Below are 26,277 nucleotides of genomic sequence, written 5' to 3'. Positions count from 1 at the left end.
TAATCCAGATGACTAAGATGCCATGCCTCTTATCCAGTAATTTTATATAGATACAAACTCTTTCTCCCTTTATTTGCAGCCGGGTAAATATATGGTAAAACCAAGTCAGTATATTGACTTATTTATAACCGAATTTTTATTTCAATTTTTAAATTATCGTAACACTAGCCACTTCTAAAGAATTCGTCTATAAGAAGTGCTCCAATCCAAAACCTTATTAATAAAATAATAAATAAATAAATAAATATTGTTACTAAAAGTGGTGATATACTTCTCTCAGGAGTCGCATAAATGAGTAAGTAAAATACAAAATTCAAAATTCAAAAATAATTTATTCATGTAAGACATTTTTTAGCCATGTTTTAACATTATATTTTTTCCCCTACCGCCCAATTCGGTATATAGATCCAATCGAGAAGAAATGGCAAGAAACTCAATTGAATTACTTTTGTTTTTAAAGCTAGTTTATTTACAATATATCTAGACACGCGGTAGCGTGTCAAGCCGAGTTTCAAGTAAACTGGCAAGCAACACCGTGTGTAGGCATTTCTATAAGTAAGTGCTTATGTGATATTGTTGACCATAAAATGTTTGTTTACCTTTTCTGAAAGTTCTATTGGAAGGGGGTATAAATCTACTATATATAAACCATAAGCTCTGCTTAGCTTGGGACTAGATGGCGTTGTGTGTATGACCACTGTTGTTATTTTTTGAGAAAGGTGAACTATTCTTTTTAAGATATATAGATAATATAACTAAAGACTAAAATAAAAAAAAAGTTTAAAAATATATATTTTTTAACCACTATTTCACAGTTCACTTTTTAAGATTAGTTCGAAAACCTAATAATTAAAATTAATTACTTTTATTGATTTTTTTTTAGTATTTTATATAGGTTAACAAACTCATCAATAATGAAATCAAAGTCAAGGGGAAAAGTTACAAAATAATAATGAATGCAATAATTGTTGTACAGGCGCATTCCTGATACCGTTTCTCATAATGCTGGTACTTGAAGGCATTCCGCTGTTCCTGATCGAGATGGCGATTGGTCAGAAGATGAGGCTTGGCTGTCTGGGAGTATGGAACACCATCCACCCGTGGTTGGGTGGTATCGGTATATCAAGCTGTGTCGTTACTCTCTTCGTGGCGTTATACTACAATGTTATTATCACCTGGGTCTTCTTCTACCTGTTCAACAGCATCCGGGTATGTATTAACCAGATTATGGATATGAAATTTCGGATACGGATAGGTTTCGGATATACGAATGATTGTTATACCGGATACGGATACGGATGCGGATATGAAATTATTTCGGATTATCCGTTAGTTTCGGATAATTTCGGTTACGGTTATATTAATTTTTTAGAAAATTTAAAAAGTAAAATACAAATGGTTACATAACGTGAGACACGTCATGTGAACATTTGTATTTTAGTTTTGAAATTAGTTTTAAATTAGGCTCCGCCACTATCCATTATTATCCGACACATTTATTTCGGATTCGGTTACGGTTACGGAGCTCCCTCACATCACTGGTATTAAAATACATTTATTATATAATTTATTTGTTTTTATGATTATCAACATAAATATCATGTATTAGTTCATATACTGACGACCTCGGTGGTCTAGCGGTTTAGCATTACGTCCGACGGTCGCGGGTTTGATTTCTCGCACGGTACAAACATTTGTATTTACGAGTATGATTGTTTGTATCGATATGAGTGTTTATGTATAATATGTATTTTTTACTACATGCATATGAATATAAATACAGTACATACACCAAAATTAAATTTTTTACAATTTTTGTCTGTATGTCAGTCTGTTTGTCCCGGCGATTAGCCGGGGAATGGCTGGAACGATTTTGACGGGACTTTTATTGGCAAGTAACAGATGTAATAAGGAGTAACTTAGGCTACTTTTATTTTAGAAAAATAATGTTATATTCCACGCGGACGAAGTCGCAGGTACAGCTGGTATTATAATATAATTTTATAATGTTCACACAAGGGAGTAACTGCTACTAGTCGTTTATACTTTTTAAATGCCTCAGAAAATAACGATTAGGTTGACATTATAACCCTATGAAATGGGAACGAAACTTTACCATTAGCCGTTGGAAATATTATTAGAAGGAAAGTGAAAGTTATTGTACATCAAAGTACGTCTCACTTAATAATTTATAAAGCAGTTTCCTTGTGAGTTATATATATATATATTGTAAAATGTGTCTGAAATTACTGGGTACTGTAATTCATTTTTACGTATTTTTTTTAATTCTAATGATTACTCATTACATAGGATAAAACAAAGTCGCTGTCATTGTCTGTCCGTGCCTGTTTAAATGTTTAAATCTTAAAAACTACGCAACGGATATTGTAGCGGTTTTTTTAGTAGATAGAGTGATTATTATGGGGTCGTCCGCTGGTCCTTTATATGGACCGCTGGGTACGGGCCCCGAGCTTACGCTCTTTACCCGGGCATACTGCTGGGGTATACCACCCCAGCGTCGTTCGTTTACCGGCCGGCCTGCCGGCCGGCCGGAAGCCGGCTGCTTCCCAGCAGCCGGCTGAGGGAGTCGTGTAAGAGGACTCTATAAGTCGCTCGCCGAGCCGGCTTAACGCCGCCACGTCACGTAAATGACGTGATCACTCGGTGGAGAGTAAGTCGAGCGGGAGCGCGCGAGTGGCGTCCGGTGGGCGCGCGTGGAGAGGGGCGAGGTCGCGCAGGTACGCTTCGCGCCCGCTGTCCGCGCGCGAGAACATCGCGCGCGTCAACCGGACGACGAACTGCTCCACCGATGGGACCTTGAGGTCGCGGGCGATCACGTCATTACGGACGTACCGTCCGGCATTTGTGCACAGACGGAGGGCGGCGTTCTGTTGGACCTGCAGTCTCCGCCGCTGTGAGGCCGAGCACAGTGCGTACCATGCGGGGGCGGCATATGTGAGCCGCGAACGAATGTAGGTCTTATAAATGCCTACTTTCGTCCGCAGCTGCAGCCTGGATTGCAAGACCGGTCGCAGCATAGCGCGCGCAGCCTTGGCTTGGGTAACAGCCCGGTCCACCTGCGGCGTCATACGCAGCGACCGGTCGATTTCCACCCCTAGGTAACGCACTGTGCGCTCCCACTGGATGGGCTGGCCTCTCAGTAAGAGGGGCGGCGGGCATTTGCACCCGGGGCGGGTAAGCAGCGCCACCGTTTTACCCACGTTAACGGTGGTACGCCACTTATCCAGCCACTCGGGGAGCAGGTCCAACAGCCGCTGCATTTTGCGAGCGGCTGCGTAGGCTCGGCGAGACGACGTAAGAAAGGCACTGTCGTCGGCGAAAAGAGCGAGGACGACATCCCTCTCTCCCTCTCGGAGCTCATCCCTCAAGGTGGGGATGTCGTCTGTGTACGTCGCGTAGAGCGCTGGCGAAATGCAGCTGCCCTGCGGGACTCCGGCGGCAATCGGGCGTGTGGTAGAATCACAGTTCTCGACCGAAACATAGAAGCTCCGGCCCGAGAGGAACGAGTCCACTACTCGCACGTATGCTGACGGCGTGTTGGTGTCGAGCAACTTCGACACCAAACCGTCGTGCCACACACGGTCGAACGCCTTCTCTATATCGAGAAATACGCCGACCGTGTAGTGGCCGCGGTTGTGCTCGACAGCCATATGGTGGAGCACGCACGTCAGCTGCAAAGTCGTCGAGTGTCCGCCTCTGAAACCGAACTGCTCGTCGCGAGGCGACAGAGTCGGTCTCAGGCGGCGGAGCAGGAGGCGCTCGAACGACTTTGCTACGTGCGAGAGCAGAGTGATGGGCCGGTAGCTTGCCGGCAGGCGCTTGTCCTTGCCGGGTTTCGGGAGGACTATGACTCTACCCAACTTCCAGTTGGTAGGGAAGTGGCCGGTCCGGAGTATGCCGTTGTAGAGCCTCGCTAGACACGCTAGGGCTCTACGGGGCAGCTGTGCGAGCGCTGCGGTGCTGATCCCGTCCGCTCCGGGCGCTTTGCGAATTAGAGTGATTCAAGAGGAAGGTTAATATGTATAGTACATGTATACCTGGGCGAAGCCGGGCTACTAGCTAATAATTTATAAAGTAGTTTCCTTGTCTGAAATGTTATAAATTAAAAAAAAACATTTAAAACTTAACAAATGAAATAATGTTCTAATATGTCATCATTATAATAAAATACACATTTTATCTACTTGTCATAGAGAAAGGACCCCTGAGAAAGGACATAGGGCTTGTAAGGGCTGTAACAGGACAAAGGGTTGTAAGGGGTCGAAAGGGGAGATGAAAGGTTGATGACTGAATATAAATAAATATGTTATTCAAAGTCTGTAAAAATTTTACCCTTAAGGGGGTAAAATAAAATAGGGGATAAAAGTTTGTTTAGATTTTCTACTGATTGAACTGAAATTAAAGATTGGAGCTGCTATGATGAAGACGTTCGCTTAAATAGGCTTTTGATAAATTCAACCCCCATGGGGATAAAATAAGGGATGATGCAGGATGTAAATGTATTAGTTTGAACCTATCAGTACCTAATGGAATGAATAAATTAAGACGAACAAAATAAATTTTAGTTCTTTAGGCTACTTTTATTTTAGTAAAATTAAGTTAAATTCCACGCGGTTAGTTTGGTTATATAATTCAATTTTAAAATGCATACATTATACTAATATTTAGACATGTGTGTGTGTGGGTGTGTCTGTGTGTAATCTTGCACAACAGTTTTAACAGTAATGATAATAATGCAAGAGTAACTTAGTTTCATTATAATTTAATGTTATTATCCAATCCAATAGGATTAATGTACTGACAACATTAATCCTCTAATTGTACGTAATATTTATTCTCCTCAACAGTTAACAGCTGACCAGCTGCCCTGGGCACACTGTCCCCAAGACAACAGCACAGCTGAAGTGGAATGTACCAAGGCCTCGGCTACAGTTTACTTTTGGTACCGAGAAGCCCTAGATGCGGCGCCCAGTATTGATGAACCCGGCGTACCTCGGTGGTGGATAGTGCTGTACCTATTGCTGGCTTGGATTATCGTCTTCTTTATTGTCATGAAGGGCATCCAGAGCAGTGGCAAGGTTAGTTGTTGCAAACTCTTTGTACGTTTTTATAAATTAATTTACGTATTTATATGTATTAATTTTTGAATGTGTTTTCTTACAGTTTTGAGATTGTAATATATTTTATTGGCAGTTTTTTATTGTTACCGTACGTACTTATATTACAAGTATTTAATATTTTTTATACTACGTTGGTAGTGAACAAGCATACGGCCCCATCTGATGGTAAACGGTTCGGCAATCCTATGGACGCTTGAAGTATGAGGAAGGGAATAAACAAGTGTCTACTAAACGTATACGTGTTGTTTCATTTCTTCTTAATTTTGGGAATACGTGAACTTTTTAAGGAAGATTTGGCTCGGTTTTTTTATACCACAATGGTGGTAAACAAGCATACGGCCCATCTGATGACAAATGGTTACCGTAGCCTATGGATGCCTGAAACACCAGGGGTGACATGTGCGTTGCCGACCTTTAAGAAATCTTAATATACCATTCATGAAAAACCCTATGCAATAGTCTCTCGAGGAAACCTCGGCAGTTTGTTCAGTCCACAATCTAAGTGCACGAGAGGAAGCTCCCCCCGCGCTGTCCACTTAGGTTTCAGCGTGTGGAGATGAATTATCTGTCGACAAATTATTATTTAGATGTAACTTGATGGTCCTGAGAAGGGGGCCTAAGAGTACTATAAAGTATAATTTAGATTGAACGAGAAATTTTAAATAAATTGTTCTAACTCTTGAGTTAATCGCGGTTTAGTTGCGCAACAGTCAACACTAGACTTCTAAACTATATCCGAACTTTATTGAATGATTGATGATGCCTCGTTCAGAGGCGAAACACGTATCGCAATATGGGTGTAGTCACAATAGCGGTCGGAATTTGATCACCATTAGAGAAGGTCGTAACGGTAGTCAAGTTTCCGCACTGAATATTTGTGGTATTAAACATGCTAATTGTAGCGGAATTAAAGAAAATAATGTAAATGCATTAAATAGTGAAATGTACTTCCGCAAAATAACACCTTCATTACATAGTATAAAATAAAGTCGCTGTCGCTGTCTGTCCGTCCATATGTATGCTTACATCTTTAAAACTACGCAACGGATTTAGAAGCGGTGTGGAAGTGAGTCTAGAGGAAGGTTTATATATACAATACATGTACACCCAGGTGAAGCCGGGGCTAGTAGCTAGTATTTGATAAAATATATCTTATATTTGTTTTTCAGGTGGTATACTTCACATCGCTGTTCCCTTACGTCGTGTTAACAATATTTTTCATACGCGGCATCACTTTACCGGGATCTGCCGATGGAGTACTCCATATGTATAAACCGAAAGTAAGTAATTTAAATCGTTAATTTAAACTTTATTTTATTTATAATCTACAAAGGATTATAATGCACCAACACCAAAAGCAGATACATTGTAAAATATAAGAAAGAAGAAGGTACAGATGGCGGTCTTATTGGTAACGCAATCTCTTACAGACAAACTTAGGAAAGAGAGTATTACTGAAATAAAGTTGGCACAAGACTGTAAATACGTTAACAAAGTTAAACAAAAACATTAACAAATATATACACTTATATTATTATATATTTATTGTACATAAACTTTTGTTTGTTAAGTTCTACTAGCCGTGGTCACAAGCTGACTAAGTTACCTTTATTTCGCATAAAATTATTCGTGTTTTGACTCGGTTGACAATATAAATAATAATAATAATAGTCACGCCAGGCACACAATAAGTACACACACACTCACACAAACATGCACGCGCACACACACTCTGCACTTACTTGGTTTCGGCCCGTAAGTGTGGAGAAAACCAGCAAAAGCTGAGGAAAAATAAATAAATAAATAATAATAATAATAAGAGATGAGATTTTTTTTAATTTAGAAATAATAATAATCTCAGGACAATTCACACAGAGCCATCTAGACCCAAGTTAAGCTAGCTAGAGCTTGTGTTATGGGTACTAGATAACTAACACATATACATAGATCTTTTTTTTGTAAATACATACATATTATACATAGAAAACACCCAGACCGATACAAACAATCATACTCATGAATACAAATGTTTGTGCCGTGCTAGGAATCGAACCCGCGACCATCGGTCAGTAAAGCGGCGTGCTTGACCGCCAGACCACCGAGGTCGTCAAAAACAATAACAACAAATAATGTAATAATGATATAAAAATCATTTGCCTGCCTGGTTCCTTCCTTCCTCACTATATTTCTCGAATTCTCATGAAATAATAATAAGAATATAACCCCTGGATAATTCACAACTGCTTGTAGATATTGGTCTGTTCTGATAACTAAAACTGATTTATTTTGTTATACAAGTAACTATTTATTTATTTATATTTATTTTACTATTTACCAGTATCTATCCATACAAAATTCTTAAATATATAATTCGGAACAACATTTATTTAAAAGAGCTACAGGCAAGTTTATTGCTCATTCTTTTTGTGATCAGTCTGCATTCCAAGTAAGTGGAAAATAATAATAATCAAGATTGCTATACTCATTACTAAAAAAAATGGGGATCCATTATAAAACTTCGATAATATAACCCATGTTTTCTTAATTGATTTGACTTTCTTCGCCTCAAAATGTACTTTTTAATAAAAAATTGTAAATTAGTAATTTGTATCGAATGCTGAACGAATTTTTTAAATCTGTCCAGTTATTTTTTAGTTTATACTTTCCTCTTTATTATATTAGTATTGACATAATGTAGTACATCATTACATATTATAGAACAAAGTCGCTGTAGCTGTCTGTCCGTCCCATGTACATATGTTTAAATCTTTAAAACTACGCAACGCATTTTGAAGCGGTTTTTTTTTTAAATAGAGGAAGATTTATGTGTATAATACATGTATACCCGGTCGAAGCCAGGGCGAGTAAATAGTATCTTTATAAAGTAAAAGAAATTTGTGTATATAATAAAATTCTATTTGATTACAATGTATTCAGTGCCATCAATAACATTAGGGCATCTCCTATGCCACATTACTATAATTAATAAGGTCAATGTAGTGAGCAATGACCGAGGTCTATTTCATTATAAACAGCTAAGCGACTACGAATTAAGAAGTCAGAGTTCAAATATTGTTTCCCGAGTGACACGAACTGATACACAATAATTAATTTGCTATCTCTCCGCCTTTTCGTTTACTTTTATTGTATAAAGCAGACTCATCACAAGAAGAATGAGGAGGAAACTTGCGTATTGCTCTTTTAAATAAACGTTATCAGCACTACATTTTTAAGATCTACTCGTAGTGTGAATACAAACTACCAAATAGTAAAGTTGATGAGTAAATTAATAGTTACTCGAGTTACAAAATAAATCAGTCATAATCATCAGAGCAGACCAGACCCTACAAAGAGCAGCCGTTCGCGATTATAACTAGCGAGTCAGGCATCGTTGCGCTCAACCATCTTTTAGGGAGCCCAATGCCCCATTACAGCACTCTACCGTTTGTCTGGACATCATGACACTAACTCACATTTGTTTCTTCATGAAAGTATTTCAGTCTCACGAGTGCTGTACCTGGCTTTTGGCATGGTATACATATATCATACCCTTTATGACTGACCGTATATATGTTTTCGTCCGGTTGACGGGCGCGGACAGCGAACGCAAAGCGCACTTGCGCGCCCACCGGACGCCCCTCGCACGTTCCCGCGCTACCTACTCTCCACCGAGTGATCACGTCACTTACGTGACGTGGTGGCGTTAAGCCGGCTCGGCGAGCAACTAATTGAGTCCCACCACTCGACGCCCACAGCCGGAAGGAAGGAAAGGTAGCCGGCTGCTGGGAAGCAGCAGGCCGGCCGGTAAACGAACGACGCTTGGGTGGCACACCCCAGCAGTACGCCCGGGTAAAGAGCGTAGGCTCGAGGCCCGCACCCGGCGGCCCATAAGGGCCAGCGGATGACCCAGTCGTCGTATATATTATATGTAGTTGTTTACCCTCCGATCGATCCCTCGTCCAAGTACAAAAATAATAAAATAAAAATCAAACGATAATCTAAATGGGGATTGAAATTACGTTGACCTGAGTCGTGGTTGAAACCCCTAGCGGTGTCCTCGGTCTAATCTGTTAGGCGAGAGTTGGCCTTCGCCCGCTCTACAATTCCTTCCGCGGGTTGGAGTGCCATTTGCACTCGTCCCCTATCGTCCAGTAAAGCTGTAAAGGCCAGCTGATGCCAACAGCATTATATGAGTCCGAAAATCAAAATGTAATTTAATTTGCAATTATAATTTCAGCTGGAGAAACTACTGCAACCAACAGTATGGTTGGACGCGGCTACTCAAGTGTTCTACTCCTTCGGACTTGCGTTCGGATCTCTCATTGCGTTCGGTTCTTACAATCCACCGAACAACAATTGCGTGAGAGACGTGCTCCTGGTGTCCGTTTGTAACGCCCTCACTGCTATCTACGCATCCGTGGTCATCTTCAGCATCCTCGGCTTCAAAGCTTTCACTATGACCGAAGCCTGCATCACTAAGTAAGTCTTTTTTATGTTCATTTCCAATAATAATAATCTCGGACCCTTCATCGAGCGCCATATAATCCTAAACTAAACAAAGCTTGTACTATGTACATTAGATAACTAATAGAATTACGTGAACACATTTTGTTATAAATACGAGTACATAAAAAGGACCTATCCAATACTCAATCAAATTATCATAGTAATAACTACAAATATTAGTATAATTGAATCTACCATAATTGGAAATAAGTGTGAATGAGAATGTAAATGAAATGTTGAATTTATTGAATTTTGACGACCTCGGTAGTCTAGCGGTCTAGCACACCGCTTTACGTCCAATGGTCGCGGGTGCGATTCCTCGCACGGCACAAACATTTGTATTCATGAGTATGATTGTTTGTGTCGGTCCGCGTGTTTTCTACCTATAATATGTATGTATTTACGAAAAAAAAATATCTATGTACTTGTATCAGTTATCTAGTACCCGTAACATAAGCTTTAGCTAGCTTAACTTGTGACTAGATGGCGCTGTGTGAATTGTCCTGCGATTATTATTATTGAAAATTAGCTGATATAAGTGACGGAATAGAAAGACCTACCTAAATAATTCAGAATATAGCACTGATCATCAGATCATTTTAAAATGAGATTTCGTGTTCTTCGTTCACCAATAAGAACACTATTGCGTGTTGTGTACAGGCAAATAAAGATTCTGGCGCTGCACCACATCGGCGGGTTCCAACTGAACTCCACCCACGACTACTACCGGCAGGAGTTCCCCAACATCAGCAAAAACATCACTGATGCCCTCAACATCACCGAGTGTACCATTGGGCGGCAGCTTGAAGAGGTATATTAAATGTTTAATATTCACACACATATATTACCGGACTTACACTACTCATTCGTATATGTATACTAGCTGTACACGCGACTTCACTTTATTTTTCTAAAATAGAGCCTAAGTTTGTCCTTATTACATCAGCTACCTGCCAAAAAAAGTTCCGTCAAAATCGGTACAGCCATTTCAGAGATTAGCCGGAACAAACAAACAGATAGACAGACAGACAAAAATTACAAACAGACACTCCAATTTTATTTACATGTATAGATTATTTTTCTTATCGATGATAAAGGAATGGTGCACCCGCCTACGCTAACGGTTTACACTGGCGGGGCAACAGTAGAGGATGATCTCATCTTGAGCATGAGGTCAAGTTAGTTAGCCCATCGTGGTAAATTCACCATGAATTTATAACGATGGTTTCCAGGGGAATAGAATAGAATAGAATAGAAAATCATTTATTCAAATAAACTTACATTGAAGCACTTTTGAATAGTCATTACATTTTTTTTTAATCTACCGCTCGTTCGGAAAGCTGTCTCATCACAAGAAGAACGAGCAAGAAACTTGCGTGTTGCTCTTTTAAATAATTTTATTATTACTTCTTGAATCGCGTGGAAGTCAATCTGACATGGTAGCAATAGGGTTTTTAGTCCACATTACTAATTCACTTCCCTGTGTGTATATAGATACATCTATGTTTTTTTATTGGATAAACAAACTGACTGATTTTAAATGCTTGCTTCTTTATGTCGCATATATAAAGATATCTCTATACAAATTTTCTTCCCGTTCCCCTCTTTATGTTTTCAGTTATAAAAACAATATTGAATTCTTCACAGGCAGCTGAAGGCACTGGTCTAGCCTTCATAGTGTTCACACAAGCGATCCTAAAGCTGACTCCAGCGCCTTTCTGGTCGATCACGTTCTTCTTGATGCTGCTCTCACTCGGGCTGGGCAGCCAGATCGGAATCATGGAGGGGATGCTGGCCTGCATCTTCGATATTGATTTCTTCAAAAGACTCACCAAACCTATGATAACAGGTTTTCGTACAGTATATTAAAAAAATAATTAAATGTTCGTGATAGCACTCACTTTATCATTTTTAAAATAGTTTATTTATATTTAAATAAATTTTGGAATTAACTAAGTGGCTTAGTAGCACATTGACGCGGGGTCGGAATGTGGACTGACTTTATAGTGAACTTAAATCTATGTTATCTGGAGAGGTACTAATGGAAGGGTATCAAGGGTTGACAGAAATATTATAAACTAACTATAATCGCAACTTCGTCCGCGTGGAATATAACTTTATTTATCTAAAATACAAGATTTTTTTAGAAATAAAAGTAGCCTAAGTTACTCCTTATTACATCAACTACCTGCCAATAAAAGTTCCGTCAAAATCGGTCCAGCCATTTCAGAGATTAGCCGGAACAAACAGACAGACAGACAAAAATTGTAAAAAACGTTATTTTGGTGTACATACCGTATTTATATTCATATGTACTAAAAAAACGGTTATTTTAATATTACAAACAGACACTCAAATTTTATTTATATATATAGATATATAGGCACATATTTTTATACATAATTTTAAGAAAATAATAGCATTTTACACTCCTTAAACTGTAAGTGTGTGTGTTTTCTTCATGTATTAATATATAGATTACTAGCTGTCCCGGCAAACGTTGTTTTGCCTTAAAATAAAAAAAAAATTAGGAGTGGACTACCCCTAACATTTAGAAAAATAGATGTTGGCCGATTCTCAGACCTACTCAATACGCTCACAAAATTTCATGAGAATCGGTCAAGCCGTTTCGGAGGAGTATGGGAACGGAAACTGTGACACGAGAATTTTATATATAAGATAAATATTGTTCCACAGGTGTGGTCTGCCTGTTCTGCTTCTCTGTGGGCATGATCTTCACGACGGGCGCGGGCGAGTACTGGCTCAAGATGTTCGACTCTTTCGCCGGCACCATCGGCCTGGTGGTCGTCGCGCTGCTCGAAATGATTGCTGTTATCTACGTATATGGTCATGAGAGGTGACTATATTATTATAAAAGTTGAAAATTATTATTCTTTTTAAAGTTACTCCATCTTCCTATTATAAAAATGTACATTGTTGTGGCTTACCAAACTCTACACTCCAATTGTGTTTTTTTTTCATGGATGATAATAATGAATGAAAATATAACATTGATGTAGCTGTGACGTGGTCGAGTGGAATGAGTAGTTATGCTCACTAAAATGTCCAGACATGTGGCGGCGTGGTGGGCCGGGTCATTGGGCTCCCTAAAATATGGTCAGCGCAGTGATGGCTGGCTCATCCGTCATGCTCGTGAACGAGTACTGCTTGTAGGGACTGGTCTGTTCTTATCACTACGACTAATTTAATATTATTGTATATTTATATTTGACCCTAATATATTAGTGCTGGTTGGTAGTTTGTCACACGTTTCGACTTGTAAATGTGAACTTACAAGGATTATTTAAAAGAGCAACACAAGTTTCTTGCTCGTTATTCTTGTGATGAGACAGCTTTCCGAATGAGCGGTAGATAAAATTGTTATGACTATTCAAAAGTGTTTAAATTAAGTTTATTTGAATAAATGTTTTTCTATTCTATTCTATTAGATATATCCGTATTGTGATATACGGTGGTGGATAAGCTAAGCTGGTGGCTATATATGGCCTAGATGGTCCAGCGATTTAGCACACCGTCTTAGTTCCGATAGTCGTCGGTTCGATTCCTGAGTATGATTGTTTGTATTGGTATAAGTGTGTACTATATATATTGTGTATGTGTATTTACAAAAAAAAATATCTATATAATTATATCAGTTGTCTAGTACCTACCCACAATACAAGCTCCATTTAGCTGGTAATTATTAAAAAACCTCTAATTTCCATACCTCCTGAATAGGAGGGGAACATTTATTATCTATCTGATTGCAAGACCTGTAAAGAAAAGCAATGTTCAAGCAAAAAAATTTTCTATATTTCTGTTAATATGGTCTATATTCATATAAAGTTAATAACTTCTATTGTTAGATTCACAAACGACATCTACGAGATGACCGGCTACCGTCCCGGGATCTACTGGCAGGTGACCTGGCGTTACGTGGGGCCCTTCATCGTCACCGGCATCCTCATATCATCTGTTGTTTCCATGTTCATCTCGCCGCCTGAATACAGCGCTTGGGATGCCGCAGAGGTTAGATGCGATTCTTTTTTATTTTACTACGTTTTTAGATACTAGAGGTGGGCTAAAAAGTTGTCTGTGTTTCCACCTCAGTGCTATATTTCCTTGTTACAAACATTATGTGTCAGTTTTTGGGGATATTAGGCAGTAAAATTAAAAGGTAAAAGCATTATTTTAGTGCAATACAATTATACTGTTTTTAAACATTAATTTAAAAAAATAGCAATTTCACATGTACAGAGTATCTTACAACCATCGTCTACAAACGTTACAGATAGTCTCGACAAAAAAAAGAGTTACAAATACTACAATAACTATGTCAAGTTTAATAACTTACATGCAAAACAGGCTCCAATTTTGTAAAATACACAGAGTACTTTATGACCATCGACTACAAATGTTACAGATAATCTCGACCAAAAACAGCCATAATACTGCAATAACTATGTCAAGTTTAATAAGCTACATACTTTTATAAAACAGACTAATTTTGTCAAATTCAAAGCATACATTATGATCATCGGCTGTAAATGTTACACATAAACTCACCCAAAAATAGTTACAAATAGTACAATAACTATGTATAGTTTATTAAGTCTGTTTTATAAATATTAAAAGAGACGGAAAATGCACAGAGTAAGTTATGACCATCGACTACAAATGTTATAGATATTATAAACTTTAATATAACTTAAGTTACATGTTAAAGTTTCCGTCTTTTATCAGTTACAATAGCGACTTTCCAATAATTATGCCAGAAAAGATCCCATAACGCCATCCTCTCGCGGTAAACGTAATTTCTCATTTCCATGTTGACATCTATGTTCATATACGGCCTCGACTCGTTCACCGGACTCCAATGTACCGGGAGTAACTTAGTCACTTTTGGAGTTGGATTCCTGTAAATACAATCTTATTATTAATTAATATTATAAACGCGAAAGTTTATGAGTATTGATGGATGTTTGTTATTCTTTCACGCAACTATGAAACTTTACAGTAATATAGCTATCATAATAACATATAGACTATAAATTGTATGCGGGTGAAGTTCTGCTCACAGAAAGTTTTTATTTGGAGTGCATATAGAACTTGCCAATATTCTTTTTTTTATTATCATATATAAATATATGTAGTTGCCAAAAATTTTCTTTTTTTTTTTACAAAAATGATAAACTAACCATGTACCAATACAGTAATGTTGTTCATGTTCGTTATACCATATATTATCTGTGGTTATACTAACTATTCATTAAATATTCTAACAATGTAATAACTATTATATTATTATTTAATAATAAAGCCAGTCCAAATTCAATAAAACAGTTATAAACAGTGAGCATATATTGGTAATAATAAAGTGATATTTAAATAATAAAACTTATTGAATAAGGAAAATAAACATGTTTGCTACAGCTCTTATCATTTGCTATAATTTAAGTACTAATTGAGCCATTATAAATAATTAACAATACCAAACCAAAAACCAAACTTTATACTTTTAACGGCCTCGGTGGTCTACCTTTTAGCTCACCGCTTTACTTCCAATAGTCGCAGGTTCGATTCCTCGCGTGACACAAACATTTGTTTTCATGAGTATGATTATTTGTAGCGGGCTGGGTGTTTTCTATATATAATATATATGTATTTACGAAAAAAAATCTATGTATTTATCAGTTATCTAGTATCAATAACATAAGCTTTAGCTAGCTTAACTTGGGACTAGATGGCGTTGTGTGAATTGTGTTTAGACTCCTTAATTTTACAAACAATCGTACAGTTATAATACTTATTAAGTAAAGCCAATAAGCATATTACACTTATAATATTAACTTGGGAGAGTCGTGTATAATGTTATTTAGGCATTTTAATTTTGTTTTATAATTCAAACGGCAAACAAACTGACGGTCGAAATGATCGTAATCTTTTAAAATACTCTAATACTGTTGGCCGCAGCTGGCTTATACAGCTTTACCAGACGATAGGGGTCGCCCCAGCGTCCCCGCCCCCCGACGGGGCGGGTAGATGACACTCCAAACCCGTGGAAGGACTTAAGAGAAGCTGAAGGCTTCCCACCTGCGAGTATTACTTTAGTCTGAGGGCACCGCTAGAGGTTCGAATATTGTCTGAGGCCGTCATAATATCAATCCTCATTTAAATTGGACGGGGGATTAATCGGAAGGGCAATGCTGTTAAGTGATAACCGTCGTTTATACATTATCGATTTCGACATCGTCGATTAGACATGTGTTGCTATTTAGATGACTAAGATCTTACGTCGTATATTGTAATTCGACCGTTTAAAATAAAATTTTAGTTTGTTATTCACTCGGATTATACTGTGTTGTTTTTTTAGTAGTAATTTTTATCACTAAGTACATAATGTTTTTAATTTCACCCAGATTTCGCGAAAGATTCGGGAGGATTATGATATTACGTCTTGCTTACGTCTTACTACTATGAAGGTATTACGTCGGACCAAAGGGGCCGTCAGCTTGTTTGCGATTCCAATTACATAGAAAAACGACTATAGAACTCTACAATTCGCGAGAGTTAACAACTACGTCCCGATGTTATTCCCTTCCAACTCATCTTTTACAGGCAGAGATATCGAGAGACTCCTGCTTTTTACAGGCAGATGTAGAAAACGTTACAGAATATCGGGAGAACTTACCCATTTTTCACGAAATTCGCCCACATTTTTGTCATCCTGTCTCTAATTAGTTTCTGTTCCTCATTAAACATGGTCTTACGATCGAAAAGATACGGTAACTCCTCCGTATGGTATGCTCCAACACCTGGCACATCTTTAAAAACACTGCCTCCAATATAAGAAAATATATATTTGTATACCTTCAAAGCTTTCTGGTTCATAAATCTATTCACAGAACGTTCTGCTGCATGATTGAGAATAAAATCAGATGAGAAATCCGCTAGTTCCAACATTGAGGTTTTAGAAAATTTCTTACTACCCATATAAAAGGTATGAATGACTTTTGCAAGAGTTTTCAACTCATCTTCTTCGATATTAAAGTTGCTTTTTAATTTATCATAAAATATAGTATCCAAATTAGAATAGAATTTGTTAGATTTATTTACGAAATTGCTAAAATCTTCTTTGCTATTATAACCAATAAGAATGGGTGTGTCTTTAATTATCTCAGAATTGTACAAGTGGAAAGGATCGTCTATAATGAAATGTTGAGTTCCTACCGAACGCTTTTCTTTACAAACTCGTGGTTGAAATTTAATATCATCGGCCGCTTTCATTAGAGCTATAGGATCTACTGCGGCTAAATGTTTCAAAGCATCCTTTGTGCTTGTTGTGTTGTAACCTAGATGATTGATCAATTTTATAGCAGCATGATAATCAGGCTTTACATACATGCCTGGTACTTCAGCGCTTCCACTCTGAATTATAGCCTTACTAAATAGCCTTTCGTTTTTCGAATATAAATGTAAATCAACCGCGCCTCCTCCGTAACTTTGCCCAGCAATTGTAACCTCATCAGGATTTCCACCGAACCTACGAATATTTTCCTTCACCCATCTTAAAGCTGTGACTTGATCTTTCAAACCCTGGTTGCCTGGTACTTCTGGGTCTTTTAAACAGAAAAATCCATATGGACCCAATCTATAGTTAATAGTGACAACTATAATACCATGTTGGATCAAATATTTGCCATCATATTCGCCTCCACTGCCAGTAATAAAGCCTCCGCCGTGAAACCAAACTAATACAGGCACTGGTCGATCAACGCTGGCAATCTTTGGTACAAATATATTCAAACGCAAACATTGTAGGACGCCCCCTTCGATTCCCCGAACTTGGGGACACATTATAGAAGATACAGCTGCGTTAAAAACAGTTTCAAATTTTGGATGATCCAGTGATTTCTGTAAAAAATGGGTTAAATTCTTATAAGAGATTCAGACCGTTTCATACAGAAATAATAGATACTCTTCAAAAGAGGTTATTATCTAGCTTTTAGCAATTTGTTGTTGTGTTCCAACAGTAGTTTGCAAAGATGAGAGAGATTTTATTTGCTTATGTCCGTGGAGATATAGAGATTGTAATTGTATTTTAGAGAATGAAAAATATGCTAAACACTGTCTTTCATGTATGCAAACCCATTATAACGAAATTACTCGTTATCGAGATCCGGGCTGTAGTTCATGCGAGTAGCGCTACAGGATTCGCTTAGTCCTATTCAAGGATACTTTCGTCTTTTTTGGTGTTTGGTTGATATAAACGATTATATATTTTTTAATATATTACATTTAATTCATAAACAAGCTTAGAATAAAATAATTTTCACCACCATCTAGAGAGCATTCAAAAGATTATAACTACATCATCTCCAATAGAACGAGCAGTTAGAAGACCATAGATAACTACGTCTTTTTTATAAGCCCTAAACACACTACAGGTACTTACTCCAAAAGGGTGTTTCTCGTCCACCAAAGCATACGGTATACCTAAATATCTGAAACTCCCATCGTCCCCCTTCTGCCCCTTGACAGGTCCACGATTCGTCATCACAACATCACACACCACTTGATGTAGCAACAGAATAAACAATACACTCAACATCATGTTGAAGAGTTCGATTCGTACTGATTTGCAAAGCACTTGACCATCGCCAAGTGATTCAGACTGACGCATGTTTACAAGCTATAGAGTATATCCATACAGAAGGTTGAGTTTATACTACATAAATGCTTTAGTTTAAAAACATCAATATTCAAGCAAAAGTAAAATATTACTAATAATAATATCTTTTTGGTCGTTTTTAACATAAACATAATTTTTATATTTTTTTTTCTTGTATGTGTGCGTTTAAAACCAGCCATATTCATTAGCAGGGGCGGATCTACCTAAGGGCTTTTTGGCAGCCAGGAGCATTGTCAATTGTCAGTATTATACATTTCGCTCAATATATTTAAACTCACCGTGACAGCGGTCGAGCTTACCAACGTCTCTTAATTAATTTTTAGTTTGAAAGCGGAGTTTCACCGAAGTGTCACTCAGAAATATCAAATGATATTTTTTTTATATTTAAACTCATAATTGGTAAAATCTTAAATGTCACTCAGAAATATTAAATGATATTTTTTTTATATTTGAACTCATAATTGGTAAAATCTTAAATTAGTATAAAATGAAGCCGTTTCCGCTGTCTGTTCGCTTAGATCTTTTAAACTACGCAACGGATTTTAATACGTTTTTTAACAAAAGATAGTCTTTCAAGGGAAAAGTTTATGTATATACATGTATAATTGTGCGAGGAGCGAATAGCTAGTTTAGAATAAATAAATCTAGGACACAACGCTTTCTAATGATATGTCTACCACTATATTTTAAAATAGATCAATTTGAACAGTTTATAACATCAAAGCTAAATGGGAAAATCAAATTCTAATTCTGAAAACTCATTTCGATGCATGTTGAGTGAAGGTAGTAAAGTGCAGTGTGTAGTATATATGGATTGGACAGTCTGTACTTTATATATTATGTAATCTGTGGTCTGCACTCATAGGTTCTGTATGTATTACATATTTATCGGAGAGGGAATTACTCGTAGAGTGGGCAAGATATTTACCCGTTATTACGCACTAATGATGTTTGCTAAACAATTGTTTTAGTGATCTATTTTTTTGTTCATGGTATGGTATCTTTAATAACTGTCGAGATATACCAATAAACTTCAGATAGAAAACAGTAAAATTTCTAGAAATTTTAAATCTTTATATCCAAAAATGTTTTTCTATTCTTGCGTAATAATCTATATGATAATGGAGTAATAATATAACGGATTACCATGATTCTTTTTTGCAATTAATAGAGATTATTCCATTTTGAGCGATTCATCTAAAAATTATTTAAGGGCGTAATATTAGGCTCATTTTTCTGTTCGGATTGGGAGTTGATTTTAGAAGTAAAATATAGATTTCTTAGAATTTTTTCTATGATAATTCTTATGATTGTTTGTATCGATCTGGGTGTTTTCTATGTATAATATTTATGTATTTACAAAAAAAGATACAGGTGTATTTGTATCAGTGATCTAGTTAGTACCCATAACACAAAGTCTAGCTAGCCTAACTTGGGACTAGATGGCACTGTGTGAATTGTCCTGAGATATTATTATGATAAACTAACTGTACCCGTCGATCCACCTTCGTGAAATTTATAGTCTATGTGTTATTCTGACATATAAGCTATATTATTGTACAGTTTCATTACAAACCATGCGGTAGTTTGCGTTAAGGAGTAACAACCATCCAACCATCCATACTCACAAACTTCCGCGTTATAGTATTAGTAAGGTGCTTTCTAACTCGACAACATTGTTCCAGGGTCACACAGTGAAGAAGAGCTACCCGGATTGGGTTTTGGGTATCGCCGTTGTCATGATCCTGGCTGGAGTGTTGCCAATACCGGTAGTGCTGCTCCTCAGACGGTTCCAGTGCCTCGCCTTCGATGTAGACATCCACCAGGGATCTATCAGGAGGATCGAGACCACTGTCTCCACGAAGGAGATGATGAGTGATCAGGATGTAAGTATTTTAGTTCACATATATTTATTCAAGAAGATAATAAATTGTTAAGATAAATGTACAAAACTAATAGTACGTTAGAAAGAAAGAAAGAAGAAAGAAAGAAAGAAAAATATATTTATTTGGCGCATACAAAATATTACAAAAATTATAAAGCATTATTTTAAAAATACAGTTGCGACCAAATTGAATTCCACTCAGCTTTGTCTGGGCTGTAATGCCTACCTACTGCGTGCGTTAATGTGGCTGTTGGTGCTTCTGATAAGGTGTGTGTATGCTATGATAATGTATTTCTTTGTAAGATTATTTCTATTTCTATGATTAATCCGTTTTCAATTAAGAATTGTTAGCAATGGTGTTGCATACTTAACGCTCTAAATAAACAAAATACATACTATATATAAAGTTAACTGCATAACTACATCTATCTTCCCTAATTCTGCTGATAACAACTTGCTTTGTAAGCTGTATTCCGGCTTAAAAAGTGCTATATGAGAGTGAAATAATAGCGTACATGTATAATATCATAGTTCTGAGGAATGGCAACATAATGTAGGTATTAAGGATAGATCGATATATCGTTTATTTGTTTATTACTAATAAACAAATAAACGATATATCGATCAAACACAATTACATGTTCATAAATATAGACAATACATAGTACGACATAAGGTTTACAAGTTTGTGTCAATATGTGTGATGAAAATTATGTAATGCTAGTCTTTTCGTAGTAGCTAGTATTTGTTTTGTATAGTCGAGGAATGTCTCAAAAGTATCCATATATGTTACCTTTACAGTTGCAGATAATCCTATATCCAATCCATATAAATACAGTAGACACTAAAGACAGCTAGATGGGTTAAAGGTTGTATTTTACTTAAAAGGGGACATCCATATATAGCGTTACACATTTGGGGAGTGGGGGGGGAGGTAACAAAGTATAACATTGTATAAAAATATTGGAGCAGTCAGTAACTTAGTGTGTAAAAAAATCATGTAACATCTCCTCCTAGCCCTGGGAAGAGTCTTACATTTTGTAATGTCATATTACACGTTTAGGGGGAGGTAACAAAGTATAACATTGTATTAAAAACTAGGAGCAGTCACAAACTTCGTGTAAAAACATCATGTAACAGCTCCTCCTAGTCCTGGGATAGTCTTACAATTTGTAATGTCATATTACAATGTTACACTTTTAGGAGGAAGATAACAAATTATAATATTGTATAAAAAAAAGGAGCAGTCATAAATTTCGTGTAAAAAATCATGTAACAGCTCCTCCTAGTCCTGAGATAGTCTTACATTTTGTAATGTCATATTACAATGTTACACGTTTAGGGGGAGAATAAAGTATAACATTTTATAAAAAAATTGGAGCAGTCACAAACTTCGTGTAAAAAATCATATAACATCTCCTCCTAGCCCTGGGAAGAGTCCTACATTTTGTAATGTCACATTACTATTTTAGAACTAACGAAATTTTAACTATTTAAATGTGGCTAGTTGTGCATTGACGGCCTCGGTGGTCTAGCGGTTTAGCATACCGCCATACTTCCGATGGTCGCGGGTTCGATTCCTCGCACGGCACAAACATTTGTATTCATGAGTATGATTGTTTGTATCAATAGGTGTTTTCTATGTATAATATGTATGTATTTCCAAAAAAAAACATGTATTTATCATTTATCTAGTACCCATAACACAAGTTTTAGCTAGCTTAACTTGGGTCTAGATGGCGCTTGAAGAGTTGTCCTGAGTTTATTATTATTATTATGGATGACCCCTAACCTGTGTGACCGTTTACATGTGCTCAGCCCGCTTGCTAAATACTAAACAGGTCCTATCTCCGGAGAACGCGCCACCTGCTCCCGCACAACTGGTTGCAGAGGCAGCCGCCACCAAGTTCACTATCGGAGATTTTGACGTAAGCATCTGTGATTCACAAGTAATTGAATAGAATATAATAAATAATAATAATAATAAACTTTATTAGTCAATAAAACGATACTACGCGAAACCACGTACTTCATATAATGAAGTAATTTTACAAAAGTTTATATCTTTTTTTATATTACATTTCATTTAGGAATGATACATGTCTACTAAAATTACACGTATAAAATTATTACATCTTAAACAACTATATTTAAATATAATTTAAAATATTTAATTCTCAAAGTAATACAGTACAATTATAAAATTGTTTTTATATTCATTCAAAAGCAAAAATAAATAATAAGCAATTTAACTATATAATGCCTATATTATAAAATTTCAATTAATATAACAAAATTAAAAATTCTTTCAAGAAAATAATACGTTATAATAATGTAATAACTACTTCATGGAATGATAATATTTTAATCATTTGTATCTATGAGTATATAAGTTTAATCCGATGAAGAATTTATTATTGTTATTCGGCGTAATTTATAATAACTCCTAGTAAGTATTCATTATGCATCCTGGCTTGAATTACGAGTCCATATCCCAGCCATATGAATTGAGCAAATGGACTACGCAGTTTATATAAGATTATTTTTATTACTAAATTATTCGCCAATCAACTAAGTTACTAAAGCTGTCTATACAAGGTAGACTATTTTTTTTATTTATTATGTTTTACGATTCTGGATACAAGTCCTTCTTAATGTAGTGTTGCTAGTTTTCCAAATATAAATATTGCTACATTTAGTGTATCCCGTAAATGTTATATATATTTATGTACAGTTCATGTTATATATATAATTACCCTATAGGGTGTGGACAGCGCTGACGAGAGGCCCAGACGTCTACCTACCAGCATCGCTCGCAGTCGCCCGAAGAAATAAATGTTTGTTTTCCTTCGCTAGTACAAATATTTTGCACCTCCGCTCAAATAATGTTCAATTACATTCAATACATTTTATTATCTTCATTTCTTTGATGTCATTTAAAATATGATAACTACAATAAGTCTATTTTGATTTAATAACAAAATAGACGTGTTTAGCCCAGATATTTTTATTTACTTAAACTTACAAAGCAATTAGTAAATTTAAGTAATTAGTTATTACTTTATATACAGTTCAGGTTCAAGTTCTAATGGTCAGATTAACTGCTAGTGCATTTGGTCTCGGTGGTCTGACGGTTTAGACACTGCTTTACTTCCGATGGTCGCAGGTTCGCTTCCTCGCACGGTACAAACATTTGTATTCATGAGTAAAAAATAATTGTTTGTATCGGTCTCGGTGTTTTCTATGCATATAATGTATGTAACACGAACAGATTTATGTGAATATAAAATTTGTTTTGTTCTAACGCTCGAAAAGAGAAACATTAAAGTATGGATTTTTAATTTGTTATAGTGTTATTTAAGTGAAGGTGCGATTTCTATAATGCATGCTCTATTTGTCTTCCTTTAGTATTAGTGTATCTGGGAATTTAGTGTTAAAAACCTATTTAATAAGGGTTACAATCGTCCATTTATTTTTTTAAGCCCATTTGTAAATTTTCAAGTCCATTTCACTACTTAGTGGACTTATATTATTTTGTTTAATTCCTATTCAATTATTGTGTGAGACCATAAATATAATTTAGTGCGCAAACCTTCACTAATGGCGATCAAATTCCGACCGTTATTGAGTCACCCATAGACAAAGATAAATCCATAGGGACGATCATAACAGTTAGCTACTAAAATCTTTTTCGATCACTTTTTAATTTTTAGTGGAGTGTAGTAGGCTGGAACTATTTAACTCCTATGTAGCGAACTCGTTGATAGGTTTTTATATGTAATGAGAAAATACAATGAAAATCAATACTGATACCTATAACTACGAAAAATGAACTATAAAAAATAGGTGCGCTGTAAATATAATAGAAGAAGAATAGAAGGACCAAAATGAAGCGGAGGTATCAAATGTGTCTGATGAGTGAGAGGTGCTGAGGGTTTTAATGAGGAAAATACGGAGATTAAATAAAATGCGACTAGTATGACAGCGATATATAATAGAAAGTGAACAATAAAGAATATGTCAAAGAATATTATTATAAAATTTAAAAATAGTAAAAAACCTATCAAGGAGTTTGCTACATCCTATAAATAAAATAGGCTTACATGAAATTTGACGTTTTTAGAAATAAAAAGGTAAATGTTCTAAAAAAAAATGACCGTGGACAATTCACACAGCACGGTTTAGACCCAATCAAATCAGAGCCTGGGTATTAAATAACTGATACAAATACTTGGATGCATTTGTTTGTATATACATCTGCAATCTTTAATATAAATGAAAACAAATGCTTGTACCGTGCGAAGAAAAGAATCTGCGAACATCGGAAACATGGCGTTGTGCTAAACTGCTGGCCAAGGCCATCAAATATATATTGCATTACCATTCTAGAGGACTAGGATGTCATGCCTTTTATCCTATAATTGCATTATCTTACCTCGACCCTCGATAGGAATAAATGGTGATTCGTGAGCTTGTACTAATTTCTAAAAAAATATTAAAAATCTAAAAAAAACTACTCCATAATACAATACAAGATCAAAAAATGATTCAATGAATGCTTTCAATTAAGAAAAGGTGTGTAAATATGACGGTCTCGATGATCTAGCGGTTTAGCAAATTAGCACACCGTACTTCCGATGGTCACGGGATCGAATCCTCTCATGATGCAAACATTTGAATTTATGGGTACGATTGTTTGTATTGATCTGGGTGTTTTTATATATATTATGTATGTATTTACAAAAAAATCCAAATATTTATATCAGCTGTCTAGTACCCGTACCATAAGCTCTGCTTACATTGGGACGAAATGACGTTGTGTAAATTGACCAGGGGGCGTATTATGAACTCTTTAAAACCCAGTCAGTTTCCAGGCAGTTCAGTTTAAGCCGTAAACTGAATGGGAATAAGAGTTCATAATACGCCCCCAGGGATATTATAATTATATCACAAATAAAACAAGCACTGCTTAGTTTGGAACTAGATGGCGCTGTGTGAGCTGTCCTGAGATATTATTATCATTAATTGAATTTCTATATTACCTTACAGGCGTCAGATTCCGAAGGTGAGATCCGAATGTCCGGCCGTTTCGATGACTCCAGCAGCGATGAAGAAATATTGGACACTCGAACTGGACGGCTCGCTATGAAGCCGATCGGCCGGAAGCCGTCATTTAGAATGGAAGTTATCAATCGACCGTTTGTTTAATTTTAAAACGTATTTCATTGTATTAGATAACATTTTGCGGTAATCCATTTCATTACTCAATAGATTTATATTATTTTGTTTAATTCCGCGTAAGCCATCATTCAGAATTGAAGTTATAATTTAATAGACCAATAGTTTGTTTAATTTTAAAACATATTCCATTGTATTAGGTGATATTATGCGGAAATCTATTTCATTACTGAATGGATTTATTTTATTTTGTTTCATTCCGCTAGAATATTACACTATGGTAGCGGAATTAAACAAAATAATATAAATCAATTGAGTAATGAAATGTACTTCCGCAAAATGTTACCTAGTACAATAAAATAAATTTTCTATTATTAAGTATTATTATTTTTATAATTGTTTACGTCTGAAATTAATATTATCATCATAGTATACCGTTTTCTCCTTATCATCTTAAGAGAAACTTTGGACTAGTATAACCACGATTGTCATATTACTTGCTAGTAGATTTTTTTTATCTTATACATACATTTCTGAAAAGCATGTATAAAGACGGTTCCCTATAGGTATATTCTTGAATCTCATCTCAGTATTAAGTGTATCAATTCTTTTCACTCGGTCCTACACAACTAATTTCAATTCTAATTACATTAGATTTGTTGTTTTAATTAAGTTCTTAATAACAACTTTTTAATTCCTTATTTTATAATCATGGTAACTGATATTATTATTGATTTATTAGTCTTAATATAATTCCAAAGGCGCTTAGAATAGGCAGGTATGTATCTTATGGATGATAATGGAATGGTGCACCCGCCTGCGCTAACGGTTTACACTGGCGGGACACCAGTGGAGGATGATAAGATGAGAAATAG

At 36.2% G+C, this 26,277-nt stretch overlaps 2 protein-coding genes across 2 annotated transcripts in view; one reads left to right on the top strand and one right to left on the bottom strand.

The window, feature by feature from the left end:
• LOC131849575 (sodium- and chloride-dependent transporter XTRP3A) overlaps window positions 1-25,743 on the top strand; it is a 28,260-nt gene extending 2,517 nt beyond the window's left edge. Inside the window, exons 2-13 of the mRNA XM_059199668.1 lie at window positions 977-1,209; window positions 4,869-5,099; window positions 6,311-6,421; window positions 9,379-9,620; window positions 10,308-10,458; window positions 11,295-11,496; window positions 12,345-12,504; window positions 13,514-13,676; window positions 20,025-20,225; window positions 22,066-22,152; window positions 22,988-23,061; window positions 25,274-25,743. Of these exons, the coding sequence (XP_059055651.1) occupies window positions 977-1,209; window positions 4,869-5,099; window positions 6,311-6,421; window positions 9,379-9,620; window positions 10,308-10,458; window positions 11,295-11,496; window positions 12,345-12,504; window positions 13,514-13,676; window positions 20,025-20,225; window positions 22,066-22,152; window positions 22,988-23,059 (1,853 nt within the window). The 3' untranslated portion in view covers window positions 23,060-23,061; window positions 25,274-25,743. The remainder of the gene's footprint in view (window positions 1-976; window positions 1,210-4,868; window positions 5,100-6,310; window positions 6,422-9,378; window positions 9,621-10,307; window positions 10,459-11,294; window positions 11,497-12,344; window positions 12,505-13,513; window positions 13,677-20,024; window positions 20,226-22,065; window positions 22,153-22,987; window positions 23,062-25,273) is intronic.
• LOC131849574 (pyrethroid hydrolase Ces2e-like) lies at window positions 14,254-18,268 on the bottom strand. The gene is made up of 3 exons (XM_059199667.1): window positions 18,103-18,268; window positions 16,339-17,561; window positions 14,254-14,563 (listed from the first exon to the last, which is right to left on the bottom strand). The coding sequence occupies exons 1-3, from the start codon at window positions 18,259-18,261 to the stop codon at window positions 14,368-14,370; spliced, it is 1,578 nt and encodes a 525-aa protein (XP_059055650.1). The 5' UTR covers window positions 18,262-18,268; the 3' UTR covers window positions 14,254-14,367.
• Window positions 25,744-26,277: the final 534 nt, after the last annotated feature.

Source organism: Achroia grisella, unplaced genomic scaffold, assembly GCF_030625045.1.
Source record: "Achroia grisella isolate CSIRO2021 unplaced genomic scaffold, CSIRO_AGI_Agris_v1 utg660, whole genome shotgun sequence".
NCBI classification, from domain to species: domain Eukaryota; kingdom Metazoa; phylum Arthropoda; class Insecta; order Lepidoptera; family Pyralidae; genus Achroia; species Achroia grisella.
Note: the sequence above shows the minus strand (reverse complement) of the source record. Positions and strands in the feature narration are given on the sequence as shown.

Coding starts and splice junctions, on each gene's coding strand:
- LOC131849574 (XM_059199667.1), bottom strand. CDS start 18,261: ATGATGTTGAGTGTATTGTTTATTCTGTTGCTACATCAAGTGGTGTGT. Junction 17,562..18,102: donor ACGAGAAACACCCTTTTGGA/GTAAGTACCTGT, acceptor CATTTTTTACAG/AAATCACTGGATCATCCAAA. Junction 14,564..16,338: donor GCGAATTTCGTGAAAAATGG/GTAAGTTCTCCC, acceptor TTGTATTTACAG/GAATCCAACTCCAAAAGTGA.